The sequence below is a fragment of the Ranitomeya variabilis genome, chromosome 7 (genome assembly GCF_051348905.1).
Source record: "Ranitomeya variabilis isolate aRanVar5 chromosome 7, aRanVar5.hap1, whole genome shotgun sequence".
Lineage (NCBI taxonomy): Eukaryota > Metazoa > Chordata > Amphibia > Anura > Dendrobatidae > Ranitomeya > Ranitomeya variabilis.
Genome location: NC_135238.1, coordinates 36,149,371 through 36,165,689, shown reverse-complemented (window position 1 = coordinate 36,165,689; position 16,319 = coordinate 36,149,371). Strand labels below are relative to the sequence as shown.

At 42.3% G+C, this 16,319-nt stretch overlaps 1 protein-coding gene across 1 annotated transcript; it reads left to right on the top strand.

The window, feature by feature from the left end:
- Positions 1-7,278: 7,278 nt before the first annotated feature.
- LOC143784900 (cytochrome P450 2W1-like) lies at positions 7,279-15,752 on the top strand. The gene is made up of 9 exons (XM_077273524.1): positions 7,279-7,547; positions 8,872-9,034; positions 9,636-9,785; positions 10,125-10,282; positions 11,433-11,606; positions 11,989-12,136; positions 12,247-12,431; positions 14,594-14,735; positions 15,251-15,752. Exons 1-9 carry the CDS (start codon positions 7,368-7,370, stop codon positions 15,436-15,438), a joined length of 1,488 nt encoding a protein of 495 aa, XP_077129639.1. The 5' UTR covers positions 7,279-7,367; the 3' UTR covers positions 15,439-15,752.
- The last annotated feature ends 567 nt before the right edge of the window (positions 15,753-16,319 follow it).

Below are 16,319 nucleotides of genomic sequence, written 5' to 3'. Positions count from 1 at the left end.
ACGAGGGGGCTACATTATATTCTATGGAGGGCTGCATTATACCCTATGATGGGGATGCATTAGACCATATGAGTTGGCTGCATTATATTCTATGGGGGGCTGCATTGTACCCTATGAGGCGACAGCACAGTGGCTCAGTGGATAGCACTGCAGCCTTGCAAGCGCTGGAGTCCTGGGTTCAAATCCCACCAAGGACATACATGGGGAGTTGTATGTTCTCCCCGTGTATGTTCTCCCCGTGTTTGCTTGGGTTTCCTCCGGGTACTCTGGCTTCCTCTCACATTCCAAAGACATACTGATAGGGAATCTAAATTGTGAGCCCCACCGGTGACAGCGACAATAATCTGTGCAAACTGTAAAGCGCTGCGGAATATGTTAGCGCTATATAAAAATAAAGATTATTTATTATCCTATGAGGGGGCTGCATTACACCCTATGAGGGGACTGCATTCTATTCTATGGGGGGCTGCATTATACCCTATGAGGGGACTACATTATATTCTATGGAGGGCTGTATTATACCCTATGAGGGGGCTGCATTCTACCCTATGAGGGGACTGCATTCTATTCTATGGAGGGCTGCATTATACCATATAAAGGGACTACATTATATTCTACGGGGCGACTGCATTATACCTTATGAGGGGCTGTGTTGTGAATTTGGATTCTGGGCTCCCCCGGTGGCTACTGGTGGAATTGAACTGGTGTCTTCATCTTCTCTGTTCACCTGTTCCCATCAAGATGTGGGAGTCGCTATATAACCTTGCTTCTCTGTTAGTTGCTTGCCGGTCAACAATGTTATCAGAAGCCTCTCTGTGCTTGTTCCTGCTCCTAGACAACTACTAGATAAGTTGGACTCTTGTCCATGTTTGTTTTTGCATTTTTGTTCCAGTTCACAGCTGTAGTTTCGTTACTGTGTCTGGAAAGCTCTTGTGAACAGGAATTGCCACTCTGGTGTTATGAGTTAATGCCAGAGTCTTAAAGTAATTTCTGGATGGTGTTTTGATAGGGTTTTCAGCTGACCATGAAAGTGTCCTTTCTGTCTTCTGCTATGTAGTAAGTGGACCTCAAATTTGCTAAACCTATTTTCATACTACGTTTGTTATTTCATCTTAATTCACCGCCAATACATGTGGGGGGCCTCTGTCTCCTTTCGGGGTATTTCTCTAGAGGTGAGCTAGGACTAATATTTTCCTCTGCTAGCATTATTTAGTCCTCCGGCTGGTGCTGGGCATCTAGAATCAACGTAGGCATGCTACCCGGCCACTGCTAGTTGTGCGTTAGGTTTAGTTCATGGTCAGCTCAGTTCCCATCTTCCAAGAGCTAGTTCCTATATATGCTGATGCTATGTTCTCTTGCCATTGAGATCATGACAGTTTGACCGGCCAACTAAAGGGTTAAAATCCTTGGCTGAGAAAGGAGAGAAATAAGAAGTCTGCTGAAATTTTTTTTTTTTTTTTTTTTTTTTTTCTCTCCTTCTAATCTTTGAATGGCTCTGTGTCCACCTGTTTGTAATGGATCTTCAGAGTGTAACTGCAGGTTTGAATAATCTCGCCACGAAGGTACAAAATTTGCAAGACTTTGTTTGTCATGCACCTGTATCTGAGCCGAGAATTCCTTTGCCGGAATTTTTCTCGGGGAATAGATCTGGGTTTCAGAATTTTCGAAATAATTGCAAATTATTTTTGTCCTTGAAATTTCGCTCTGCCGGAGACCCTGCACAGCAGGTTAGGATTGTGATTTCCTTGCTCCGGGGCGACCCTCAAGACTGGGCTTTTTCATTGACACCAGGGGATCCTGCGTTGCTCAATGTGGATGCGTTTTTTCTGGCCTTGGGGTTGCTTTATGACGAACCTCATTTGGAGCTTCAGGCAGAAAAAACTTTGATGTCCCTATCTCAGGGGCAAGATGAAGCGGAAATTTACTGCCAAAGATTCCGTAAATGGTCTGTGCTTACTCAGTGGAATGAGTGCGCCCTGGCGGCGACTTTCAGAGAGGGTCTCTCTGATGCCATTAAGGATGTTATGGTGGGGTTCCCTGTGCCTGCGGGTCTGAATGAGTCCATGACAATGGCTATTCAGATCGATAGGCGTTTGCGGGAGCGCAAACCAGTGCACCATCTGGCGGTGTCCACTGAGAAGTCGCCAGAGAGTATGCAGTGTGATAGAATTCTGTCCCGAAGCGAGCGGCAGAATTTTAGACGGAAAAATGGGTTGTGTTTCTATTGTGGTGATTCTACTCATGTTATATCAGCATGCTCTAAGCGCACTAAAAAGCTTGGTAAATCTGTTTCCATTTGCACCTTACCGTCTAAGTTTATTCTATCTGTGACCCTGATTTGCTCTTTGTCATCTATTACCACGGACGCCTATGTCGACTCTGGCGCCGCTTTGAGTCTTATGGATTGGTCCTTTGCCAAACGCTGTGGGTATGATTTAGAGCCTTTGGAGACTTCTATTCCTTATGGGGATTGACTCCACCCCATTGGCTAATAATAAACCACAATACTGGACACAAGTAACTATGCGTATTAATCCGGATCACCAGGAGATTATTCGCTTTCTGGTGCTATATAATCTACATGATGATTTGGTGCTAGGATTGCCTTGGCTGCAATCTCACAACCCAGTCCTCGACTGGAGAGCTTTGTCTGTGTTGAGCTGGGGATGTAAGGGGGCTCATGGGGATGTACCTGTGGTTTCCATTTCATCATCTATTCCCTCTGAAATTCCTGAGTTCCTGTCTGACTATCGTGACGTCTTTGAAGAATCCAAGCTTGGTTCGTTACCTCCGCACCGAGAGTGCGATTGTGCCATAGATTTAATCCCGGGTAGTAAATACCCAAAGGGTCGTTTATTTAATCTGTCTGTGCCGGAACATGCTGCTATGCGAGAATATATAAAGGAGTCCTTGGAAAAGGGACATATTCGTCCATCGTCATCTCCCTTAGGAGCCGGTTTTTTCTTTGTGTCAAAAAAAGACGGCTCTTTGAGACCATGTATTGATTATCGGCTTTTGAATAAAATCACTGTTAAATATCAATACCCATTGCCGTTGCTGACTGATTTGTTTGCTCGCATAAAGGGGGCCAAGTGGTTCTCTAAGATTGACCTTCGTGGGGCGTATAATTTGGTGCGAATCAGGCAGGGGGATGAATGGAAAACCGCATTTAATACGCCCGAGGGCCACTTTGAGTATTTAGTGATGCCTTTTGGTCTTTCAAATGCTCCGTCAGTTTTCCAGTCCTTTATGCATGATATTTTTCGCGATTATTTGGATAAATTTATGATTGTGTATCTGGATGATATTCTGATTTTTTCGAATGACTGGGACTCTCATGTCCAACAAGTCAGGAGGGTTTTTCAGGTTTTGCGGTCTAATTCTTTGTGTGTGAAGGGTTCTAAGTGTGTTTTTGGGGTACAGAGGATTTCCTTTTTGGGATATATTTTTTCTCCCTCTTCCATTGAAATGGATCCTGTCAAGGTTCGAGCTATTTGTGATTGGACGCAGCCCTCTTCTCTTAAGAGTCTTCAGAAATTTTTGGGCTTTGCTAACTTTTATCGTCGATTTATTGCTGGTTTTTCGGATATTGCTAAGCCATTGACCGATTTGACTAAGAAGGGTGCTGATGTTGCTGATTGGTCCCCTGATGCTGTGGAGGCCTTTCGGGAGCTTAAGCGCCGTTTTTCCTCTGCCCCTGTGTTGCGTCAGCCTGATGTTGCTCTACCTTTTCAGGTTGAGGTCGACGCTTCTGAGATCGGAGCTGGGGCAGTGTTGTCGCAGAAAAGTTCTGACTGCTCCGTGATGAGGCCTTGTGCCTTCTTTTCCCGTAAATTTTCGCCCGCTGAGCGGAATTATGATGTTGGGAATCGGGAGCTTTTGGCCATGAAGTGGGCTTTTGAGGAGTGGCGCCATTGGCTGGAGGGGGCCAGACATCAGGTGGTGGTATTGACTGACCACAAAAATTTGATTTATCTTGAGACCGCCAGGCGCCTGAATCCTAGACAGGCGCGCTGGTCATTATTTTTCTCTCGGTTTAATTTTGTGGTGTCATTCCTACCGGGTTCTAAGAATGTTAAGGCGGATGCCCTTTCTAGGAGTTTTGAGCCTGACTCGCCTGGTAACTCTGAGCCCACAGGTATCCTTAAGGATGGAGTGGTATTGTCAGCCGTTTCTCCAGACCTGCGGCGGGCCTTGCAGGAGTTTCAGGCGGATAGACCGGATCGTTGCCCACCTGATAAACTGTTTGTTCCTGATGATTGGACCAGTAGAGTCATCTCTGAGGTTCATTCTTCTGCGTTGGCAGGTCATCCTGGCATTTTTGGTACCAGGGATTTGGTGGCAAGGTCCTTCTGGTGGCCTTCCCTGTCACGAGATGTGCGAGGCTTTGTGCAGTCTTGTGACGTTTGTGCTCGGGCCAAGCCTTGTTGTTCTCGGGCTAGTGGATTATTGTTGCCCTTGCCTATTCCTAAGAGGCCTTGGACGCACATCTCGATGGATTTTATTTCAGATCTGCCTGTTTCTCAGAAGATGTCTGTCATCTGGGTGGTGTGTGACCGTTTCTCTAAGATGGTCCATTTGGTTCCTCTGCCCAAGTTGCCTTCTTCTTCCGAGTTGGTTCCTCTGTTTTTTCAAAATGTTGTTCGTTTGCATGGTATTCCTGAGAATATCATTTCTGACAGAGGGACCCAATTCGTGTCTAGATTTTGGCGGGCATTCTGTGCTAGGATGGGCATAGATTTATCTTTTTCGTCCGCTTTCCATCCTCAGACGAATGGCCAGACCGAGCGGACTAATCAGACCCTGGAGACATATCTGAGGTGTTTTGTGTCTGCTGACCAGGATGATTGGGTTGCTTTTTTGCCATTGGCGGAGTTCGCTCTCAATAATCGGGCCAGCTCTGCCACTTTGGTGTCCCCGTTTTTCTGTAATTCGGGGTTTCATCCTCGATTTTCCTCTGGTCAGGTGGAATCTTCGGATTGTCCTGGAGTGGATGCTGTGGTGGAGAGATTGCATCAGATCTGGGGGCAGGTGGTGGACAATTTGAGGTTGTCCCAGGAGAAGACTCAGCTTTTTGCCAACCGCCACCGTCGTGTTGGTCCTCGGCTTTGTGTTGGGGATTTGGTGTGGTTGTCTTCTCGTTTTGTCCCTATGAGGGTCTCTTCTCCTAAGTTTAAGCCTCGGTTCATCGGCCCGTATAAGATATTGGAGATTCTTAACCCTGTTTCCTTCCGTTTGGACCTCCCTGCATCCTTTTCTATTCATAACGTTTTTCATCGGTCATTATTGCGCAGGTATGAGGTACCGGTTGTGCCTTCCGTTGAGCCTCCTGCTCCGGTGTTGGTTGAGGGTGAGTTGGAGTACGTTGTGGAGAAAATCTTAGACTCCCGTGTTTCCAGACGGAGACTCCAGTATCTGGTCAAGTGGAAGGGATACGGCCAGGAGGATAATTCTTGGGTGAATGCATCTGATGTTCATGCCTCTGATCTGGTTCGTGCCTTTCATAGGGCCCATCCTGATCGCCCTGGTGGTTCTGGTGAGGGTTCGGTGCCCCCTCCTTGAGGGGGGGGTACTGTTGTGAATTTGGATTCTGGGCTCCCCCGGTGGCTACTGGTGGAATTGAACTGGTGTCTTCATCTTCTCTGTTCACCTGTTCCCATCAAGATGTGGGAGTCGCTATATAACCTTGCTTCTCTGTTAGTTGCTTGCCGGTCAACAATGTTATCAGAAGCCTCTCTGTGCTTGTTCCTGCTCCTAGACAACTACTAGATAAGTTGGACTCTTGTCCATGTTTGTTTTTGCATTTTTGTTCCAGTTCACAGCTGTAGTTTCGTTACTGTGTCTGGAAAGCTCTTGTGAACAGGAATTGCCACTCTGGTGTTATGAGTTAATGCCAGAGTCTTAAAGTAATTTCTGGATGGTGTTTTGATAGGGTTTTCAGCTGACCATGAAAGTGTCCTTTCTGTCTTCTGCTATGTAGTAAGTGGACCTCAAATTTGCTAAACCTATTTTCATACTACGTTTGTTATTTCATCTTAATTCACCGCCAATACATGTGGGGGGCCTCTGTCTCCTTTCGGGGTATTTCTCTAGAGGTGAGCTAGGACTAATATTTTCCTCTGCTAGCATTATTTAGTCCTCCGGCTGGTGCTGGGCATCTAGAATCAACGTAGGCATGCTACCCGGCCACTGCTAGTTGTGCGTTAGGTTTAGTTCATGGTCAGCTCAGTTCCCATCTTCCAAGAGCTAGTTCCTATATATGCTGATGCTATGTTCTCTTGCCATTGAGATCATGACAGGGCTGCCACACCTCTCCTGAAGAAGCTCTAACGAAACGTGCGTTGGGGCAGCAGGGACATCTCAGTTACCGCATTCAATCCAGTAAGTTTACCTACCTTATTTTGTGCTCGTTTTATGGATAGGCTTGTCTCTAGCTGCTATTGACTTACAGGAATATATTACTATTCGGTCATACTTTGCTAGCACATTGCACTTTCTTCCTTTGCTGCTAATACTATGTGATCTCTGCAGTGCCACTGACATATCAATCACTTTATTTACTGCAATTAGCAACTTTTTGTATTTTTTTTAATTCGTTTAACTTTTTGTATTCTTAATTGATTCATCTATGTTATATTCTTGCTTTATGATTATACTACGATTAGGCTCTTGCTTTTTGTCACCATAATTATTTGTGCATTGCCACTTTCAATCTTTGCATTTGCACACTGCACTTTCTGTTATTTGCTGCTATTTTATATGTGACTTTTTGTATTTCAATTTATTAACTTACCTGTTGACTGAATAGTCATATGCACATTGCACGTTATTGGTAATCCTTTGCCCCTGCATTTTGGTGTTCAGCAGCCCTTTATTATTCATATTTATTTTAAGTGGAATATTTAATAAAAATTGAATTTTTTAAGGATTATACACCATGGTGGTGGCTTATTCCCCTCGTCTTTCCAGTTGTTCACATGAGGAAAGAGACATAGTGAACCAGAAAAACTATACTACATTTGTAATTGGAGGTATTTGCTAATATTATTCTTATTATACCTACTATATATTGGGATAGGATCTTGGAGATGGGAATACCCCTTTAAGCACTGTATTATTGGACCCTTGGTATTGGTATTGGCCATTATAAGCTGAGTATACATGTTGAGAAATATTGTTCATTTATCAAGTGTCTGAAACGTTTCCAACCAATTGATTCTCCTGGCTTTATCTCTTCATTAGAATAACACATCAGGTCCAGAAGTGCTGTTTGCTCGGGGAGGAGTTCAGCTACGGATGGACAATATTTAAGTCTGGGTAACTTTCCTAAATGCCTAAGAACGACTTCTACAACCAGTAGATGCGCCATGGCTTCGGGAGCAGTGACGCTTTTCCTTCTCTCCACCGTCGTCATGATGGTTGTGAAGATCCTACTGAGCTTTACTAAAAGAAAGACTTATAATTTCCCACCAGGACCAACCCCGCTCCCCATCATTGGTAACCTGCACATACTGAATGTAAGAAGACAAGACATCACTTTTATGGAGGTAAGGTAAAACAATCATTTTAGTTTTGACCATTAAGCTCAAAATCAGCCCTAATTCTGTCCCAGTTCATGGAAACTTTATGGACAGTGGACAATAAGAGGAACTTTCAGCAGAATGTCCGTGTCGGTCTCTAGCTCCTCCCTCTCCGTAGAATCTTAATCAATCGGAGAAGCAGATTTTTCTGTTTAGATACATTACAAAGTTGCCGATCCAGCCATATGGTTACCCTCAGAGCAGAACTCTCAAGCGCACGCTCCACGCCTGGGAAACCAACCACTTTGAGGTGGCCAAAAACCTTGGCAACGAGTATTAAACTATAGAATTAAAATTCCCTCCATTCTTGAGAGGATTTTAATTAAGAAATGAATTTTAAAAATTGCATGTTTTTACAAGCACTTTGCAATTTTACCCATTAATAAACATGAAACATTCCCTGTATGGACTGTTGTAGGTACTCATAGGCAATATTTTAACAATCCATTCATTCCTTATAGTTATTTAATGAAACCCAGGTAAAAACAAAATTACAATGAAGCTGATTTTTTTTATATAACTGTCCAACTAACATAAGAGATATTGTTGGGTTAGCTTTTAGATTTTAAAGGGGGAACCTGGAACATTGGCAAATGACGTCTTACCTTTAGCATAAGCCGTCAATGGTTGTTCGGTAGCGGTCCAACCCTTAGGAACAATTAAAAAATGTTTAATTCAGTTATATTGAATGTATATCAGATTTTCCTGTAAATAATTTTTCAATTTTTCTTTGAAGGAAAGTCTAGCTAGGATTAGTGTATGATACAACACTTCATTTTTTAGAGGTTTTATAAAAATACTAGTGGGAGTTCTTTATGGAGCAATCAGGTGGCCACATGTTTTGGCATATAGTGCTCTGAAGCAGATGGTGACAGCTGGGGCAAAACCATCATGTTTTTGGATTAATAGTGGATGCCAGGTCCATAAAGGTTCAAGGAACCTGCTGTTTTTTTATCTGTATATAGATATGTTTGTTAATTAGTTAAAATGATATTTCCCTAAAGGTCATTTGTATTTTGTCTGCTGACAATTTTTCCCAGCCTTGAGTCTTGAGTATTCTTTTAGGGGGACAGGGGTGCAGAGGGATAACTTTGTTGGCCAACTAGAAGTTAAAGGGGGAATATTGGAGTTGTACGGTTCGGGGGCATCCATACTGGAAGCTAGAATGCCAAGTACTATGAACTCTTGACCGATTGAGGCTTTCGAGTAAAATGTCCATGTCTGCAGTGGAACAAAAGATTGTATTTGGTTGTGATTAGATGGGTTTCAATAATATATTATTCTTTTACAGCTTGCAAAGAAATATGGTACGTTCTTCACCTTCCATTTGGGCTCTGCAAAAGCGGTGGTTCTGGTTGGGTACGAAGCCAATAAAGAGGCTCTTGTCACAGCCAATTATGATTTTGGAAATCGTGGTGCATTGCCTATTGCTGATGACTTTCAGATGAATCATGGTAAGCCTGTCAAATTATTTTAGCCTAGAATTAGTAATCATGCGAGTAATCTCCAGCATTGGCAAACATGGCTGTGGAGACTTTGTGCCACGATTGTGCTCCTTGCAGTCTAGTCCTCTGCATAATAAAATCAGATTGGTCCCACACCCGAGAACCAGTGATGGTGCACGTACCATAAAGGCAACACATAGTGCTACTTAGAACATTGAAAGGATGAGAATCTAGTAGGCATGTGACTCTAAGTATGAAAATTGCATTCTAGTGATTATGTGATACAGAAGAATCCTGACAGTATGCACATTGCACACTGTCACAATTTGTCACGTGATACAGGAGAATCCTAACATTATGCATTTTGCGCACTGTCACAATTTGGCAAATAAACTGACTGCAGAAATTTCTCTCGAGTTGGAAAATCCCTTTATTGAAAATAATCCGCTAATAAAATACAAGGCTTCCTCTGTCCAAGGGTCACAGATTAGTTATAAGGATTGATCTTTATGCCATGTATCCAAGAAATTGAAGAGGAAATTAGGTATCTGGCAAAAGATGTGACTCAACTGCGCCATAATTGCATATGTTATCATTTCTTCTCTTCTAGGAGTGGTCTTCTCCAATGGAGAAATATGGAAAATAACTCGGAGATTTATGCTTTCCATATTAAGAGATCTTGGGATGGGGAAGAAACCCATTGAAGGCAGAATTATCGATGAGCTACAGTTTCTAAGTACAGCAATTCAGTCTTATAATGGTGAGTGGCATCAGTGTTACACAGGACACTGTGGTGTCGAAGCGTTGAGACCCTTCTCCTGTATACACACTTTACATGGGGATCCCATGTTCTTCAGTGGTGATCTACCAATCCTTGAGTTTTGTCGGCATGTGCTGACCATAAATGACTAGAAGCATTGACCATAAATCACTGTGGTTATAATTAACTCATTGCCCACAGTCAGGAATTTACTGGGACAATTACATGGTCCAAGCAGTGCTTTTGCTAAGCCATATATTTTTGTGTTTTTTTCTGTGCATTTTGAGAATGTATTTTATATGTCTGTGCGGTAATGTTATTTCACATGGTATATTCCAGGTAAACCTTTCGATAAGAAAATACTTTATCTTGCTGCCCCTAACATAACTTTTGGGATGTTATTTGGGAGACGATTTGACTATGATCACCCAACATTTCAGAAGATGGTAACCATCATGGATGAGATTGTTATCAACACTGGTACTCCGCCAGCAAAGGTAATGTACATCAATATTACCGAAAATAGTGATTAGTAAATAAATTATACACCAGATAAAGGCAAATAGAGAACTGAGGTCATGAAGTGGGGTAACACCATAGAAAGAGGTGTGAGATATGGATATATAGATGCAAATATGTAGTATACACAGCCAGAGGATGGACTTATTCTGAAGGCTAAGCACATAGGGTTCTCGTATAATTAGATCAATTTTCATACTACTGAATGGAAGCACTGATTAGGATGGGGGTGGTGAAAGTAGCGCAGGAGTGATTGGGAGGAATTTGGCGCTTATGCTAAACTTAAAGAATACACTTTCTGGGCTGGTGACTCTTTGTGGGTTGGTTCAGTTGCACAAGCCAATGACGTAAAAGGGTTGTCCCATAAACAAAGTACATTTTAATCATTAGATATTAGAACCAAGATGGATTTCTTTAAAAAATGTTCCCGTACTAAGATAATGTTATAAATGTGCAGTGTAATGGCTGTGTCTGACCATACAGGAACATGGATGGCACTGACCATAATTCTTGACCAGGAAATGAAGATTAAACAGATGACATAGCAGTGGCTTGCAGTTGCGGCTTTAGGAGAGGTAAAACATTTCCCTGCCTGCTTTATCCCAGGAGTGAGGGTTTCTGCCACGACTCCAGCTTTCTGACTTCATAATTAATCAAGTTCATGACATGAGCTTAAAGGCTCCTACTTCACTGACTTGATTTATGATGATTTCAGACAGCTTGAGACACAACAGAAAGACTCACTCCTGTGATAAGACAGGCAGGGAAATGTTTTACCTCACAGAAAGTAGCAGCTGCAAGCTACTGCTATGTCATTTGCATAAACAATTATTCTTCCTTGTGATATGTGCCAGTGGTTGGCATAGTCAGGCAGACCCATTAAACAGTAGATAGCAGTTGCACATTTATAATATTATCTCAGCACAGGAACATTTATTAACACATGACAATGTGGAGATTATTATCATTTCAAGATCTGTTGATCAAAATGTATTTTGTCCTTGGGCCAACCTTTTAAGTCCCTCCAGCCCTTTATTACAGAACTGTAACTATAATTTAGCCTTATGCACTACAGTATTCATAGATGTATGATATTTAGCCATATCATTGGATATTTTCCTATTCTAGATATACAATGTCTTCCCGAAGCTGAAATTTTTCTTCAAAGAACCTCGACTTGTTAGGAACCGGGTTGATCAATTAAATGAAATTTTGAAGGATCTCTTTAACGAATCGAAAGAAGTTAAAGGTGAAGATTCTTTCAGGACATTTGCCGAAGCATTTGTGCAGAAGGATGAAAGGGTAAAGAGCTTTAAAGATAACCCGTCACCATAAAATTGCAGTCCAATTTAATGGCATCTTGGCATAAAGCGAGATGAGCTGAAATGTTTAATATATAGTTTTGTGGAAAAATAGTGAATATGTAATAACTTGTATTTTATTAATTTAAATATCTGCTCTTTTGGGGTTTAGGAGTCAGATGGGTGGGGTCACGCAATGAAGTAAACCTTTCCTGTATGAGCATGTATGCCGAAATTACTGTTAACCAATAATAAGGAAAGCTCACCTGATTCCTAAGCCAAGAATAAGCAGAAGATAAAATGTCCTTTGTCTCCGACCCCTGTAGATGTAGGTCATGGTGTAATGGTGTAATATCACTATTTTATGTCTTTGCGTCTTTTAGGAAATTGTAGAAGATGAAAAAGAGAAACTCTTCACAGAAAGGAATTTCTTGGCTACCGCATTTGATTTTATGCTTGGTGGGACAGAGACCACGTCCACTACGATACAGTGGGCTATTCTGCTCATGATGAAATATCCTCAGATACAGAGTAAGTAGTAGTACAGGATGACCCACTAAAGATTTGGTCACGTCATAGCACAGGATCGAGTGCAGGTTAAGCCAACGGATGAAAAGAATATCACATTTTATGTTTTCCAGGAAAAGCTCAGTATGAAATTGAAAATGTGATTGGGTTTGAGCGTCCACCTAGATGGGATGACCAGAAAGTCCTTCCGTACTGCTTGGCCTTAATTCATGAAGTTCAGCGATTTGCTAGCATTTTCCAGTATTTACCACATTCTACCTCCACCGATGTTCATTTCCGAGACTATTTTATACCAAAGGTAATTCTTTTCCTGGCAACATATACTGTGTTACAAAACATAACGTAAGCGTTATCCAAATTGTTTCACTATTCAAGTAACCTGGATTAAAGCTGTAGTTGATCTCTAAACCTTTATTGATGGTGGTATCATTACTGTATATTCAGTGCTGTACGGTACACTTCAAATCTATAACAGTCAATGTCAGCATGGGGCGCTGTATGTTGCCACTGTTATGAGGGGCACTGTATGTCTGCCACTGGTATGAGATGTAGAGTGTGTCTACCAGTGGTATGAGGGTAAATGTACGTCTGCCGTAATATAAAGGACATTGTATGTCTGCTATGGTTATGGGAAAAACTGTACGTCTGCCACTGGTATGAGGAGTACAGTGTGTTTGCCACTTGTATAAAGGAAACTGTATGTCTGCCCTGGTATGAGGGACCCTGTATGTCTGCCACTGTTATGAGGAGTAAAGGTGTTTGCCACTGGCATGAGGGACCCTGTACGTCTGCCACTGGTATGAGGGACACTGTATGTCTGCCACTGGTATGAGGGACACTGTATGTTGCCACTGGTATGAGGGGCACTGTATGTCTGCCACTGTTATGAGGAGAAAAGGTGTTTGCCACTGGCATGAGGGGCACTGTACATCTGCCACTGTTATGAGGAGTACTGTATGTTGCCACTGGTATGAGGGACACTGTATGTCTGCCACTGGTATGAAATGTAGAGTGTGTCTACCAGTGGTATGAGGGTAAATGTACATCTGCCGTAATATGAAAGGCATTGTATATCTGCTACAGTTATGGGAAAAACTGTACGTCTGCCATTGGTATGAGGAGTACAGTGTGTTTGCCACTGGTATAAAGGAAACTGTATGTCTGCCCTGGTATGAGGTACACTGTATGTCTGCCACTGTTATGAGGAGTAAAGGTGTTTGCCACTGGCATGAGGGACTCTGTACGTCTGCCACTGTTATGAGGGGTACTGTATGTTGCCACTGGTATGAGTGACACTGTATGTTCACCACTATTATGAGGGAAACTGTATGTTGCCACTGGTATGAGGGGCACTGTATGTCTGCCACTGTTATGAGGGGCACTGTATGTTTTCACTGGTATGAGGTGCACTGTATGCCTACCACTGGTATGATGGGCACTGTATGTCTGCCATAATATGAAAGACATTGTATGTCTGCCATGGTTATGAGGAAAACTGTACATCCGCCACTGGTATGAGGAGTACAGTGTGTCTGCCACTGATATAATGGAAACTGTATATCGGCCCTGGTATGAGAAGTACAGTGGACTGGAATGAGTGGTACTGTATGTCTGTCACTGTTATGAGGAGTACAGTGTGTTTGACACTGGCATGATGAGTACTGTACATCTGCCACTGTTATGAGGGGTACTGTATGTTGCCACTGGTATGAGGGACACTGTATGTTCACCACTGTTATGAGGGGCACTGTTTGTTGCCACTGTTATGAGGTGCACTGTATGTCTGCCACTGTTATGAGGTGCACTGTATGTCTGCCACTGTTATGAGGTGCACTGTATGTCTGCCACTGTTATGAAGTGCACTGTATGTTGTCACTGTTATCAGGTGCACTGTATGTCTGCCACTGGTATGATGGGCACTGTATGTCTGCCACTGGTATGAAAAGTACAGTATGTTTGCCACCGGTATGAGTGGCGATGTACAGTATGTCTACTACTGGTATGAGAGACACTGTATGTTTGCCACTGGTATTAGGAGTACAATGTGTCTGCAGAGCTTATGAGGATGGTTTAATAGTTAGCACTGTTCCTTTGGGGTCCCAGGTTCAAATCCCACCAAGGACAACATCTGCAAAGATACTACGTGGGTTTTCTCCCACACTTCAAAAACATACCGATAGGGAATGTAGATTGATAGTCCCAATGTATACAGTGATGTTAATGTGTGTACAGCTCTCTGGAAATTAATGGTGAGTATATAAGTGAGTAAAACAAATCTAAAACATTTTTCAAGAGGAGTTCAAATTCCCATGGTGCCCATGAAAAATAGAAGAAAGACATTTATGGCCGCCTATGTTAAATACAGTTAGCATAGAGGGAATAGCTGGAATCCCACAAGCGATTATTATATTTAGAAGAAGTGTAAAGTACATGTAAAACATCTGTGATTCTATATATTAGGGAACCACAGTGATTCCACTCTGGGCTTCTGTTCACCTTGATGAAACCCAATGGGAGACACCGAGACAGTTTAACCCTAATCATTTCTTGGATGCTGGTGGAAAGTTTTTGAAGAAAGATGCATTTTATCCTTTCTCCAAAGGTGAGTAGATCGCAATAACTTACTATTGTTGCTACTAAAGTTTTGTTAAATAATTTCCAAATATACCTTTATAACAGTCAGGAAACTTTTTTTTTTTGATGAAAGCTCCAATTCCCTGACGAAACGTTGGCATTGTTCATGCCGGTCTTACTGAGGGGGCATGCTGGAGTCTGAAGAAATCTTAATGAAACTGGCACATCCGAAAAGTGCAATATATCTTACTCCAGTCGGTGACTGGAGTAAAATTTCTGGCCTAATGTGCCCCACTGCTCGTTATGAATTAGACAAACTGTGATGTCACAGTCCCATTCTGCCCTAGCTCCATCAATTTTGGTAGAGATGGGCAAAACTGGCGTGACAACTCCAAAAGTCACAACATTTTAGACGTATCAAAGTTTTCTAGATCTCATTTTTGGCAAAAAAAAAGTAGTGTGCAGAAAGCTCCTTTTGTTGGAGGATCCTGTTCTGTTGTGGTTTACAAACCCCATAACCTGACTATTTTTCTGTTTCCGCAGGGCGCAGAGTGTGTGCTGGAGAAAGCCTCGCCAGAATGGAGCTATTTATTTTCATCACTGGATTGCTGCAGAAGTTCACATTCACACCTCCTCCAGGAATGAGTACGAATGACTTGGACCTCACTCCAGAAGTGGTCTTCACCATGAGAACCAAGAGTTATAAACTTTGTGCAACTCCCAGGCATTAGACATTTCCAAAATATGTACTTGGTAGTTGGGTCTTTGGGATGCCCCGTTCGATCCGGTAGTAGTCATGAAGGTCATATGGACCTCTATGCTCCACCGCTGGACACTTACTAAACTGACGCCTGTCTTGTAAGAGTTTTCCTGTGTTCTAGTGATGACATTTTTTCAAGAGGTGCTATATATAATACATTGGTCATTTGCTCATGTTACAATATGACCCATAATTTGGAATCACTTTGTTACCCTATTTATTGATGTAGTATGTGAATTTTTATGAGTCACGCCATTTTCCATAAAATAAAATAGTTTTCAATACAAGTTTATAAAATAGTTTTCAAGTGTACGCCATGTGGCATCTATTGGACTCATCGTCCCAAATTGAGCCGGGTACATGCTTCGCTTTTCTTTTCATCTATTGGAGTACCGGACCAGAGCCGAGCACCAATACCTTATACGAGACTTACCATGTTGTTCTCATCTAAGGAAGGGTATAGTTTCCGGATGTGGTGACCTTGATCTCTAGATCATAAATGAACAAAGTCAACGGTCGCTTAGCTTATGCCCACAATGGCGTCTGTTCAGTTGGAGGCTCCGTCAAGGCTTCTATTACTTTTAATGGCAAGAATGCTATTTTTGCCATTGAATTTATGGAAATCTCTCCAGAATACGACAATGATGTCCATTCACCACTGATTTAGTAAGAACAGAAACTTAAAAGGGGCCTATGACAAGGTCAGAAATGGGCAGTTTTTGCTCTTATTTTATTCCCACTTCCATTGTTTTTCTTTTTTATGGACCAGAGATAAGGGCCTTTTTTATGCAGTGCTAATTTTTATGTTCTTTACAAAGAGATGTGTTTGATAGGGTATTTATGCAGAGTAGC

Excerpts from the sequence above, each read along its gene's own strand:
- LOC143784900 (XM_077273524.1), top strand. The coding sequence starts at position 7,368 with ATGGCTTCGGGAGCAGTGACGCTTTTCCTTCTCTCCACCGTCGTCATG. Across the intron at positions 10,283-11,432 it reads CTGGTACTCCGCCAGCAAAG|ATATACAATGTCTTCCCGAA; the intron begins GTAATGTACATC and ends TTCCTATTCTAG. Across the intron at positions 11,607-11,988 it reads TTGTGCAGAAGGATGAAAGG|GAAATTGTAGAAGATGAAAA; the intron begins GTAAAGAGCTTT and ends TGCGTCTTTTAG.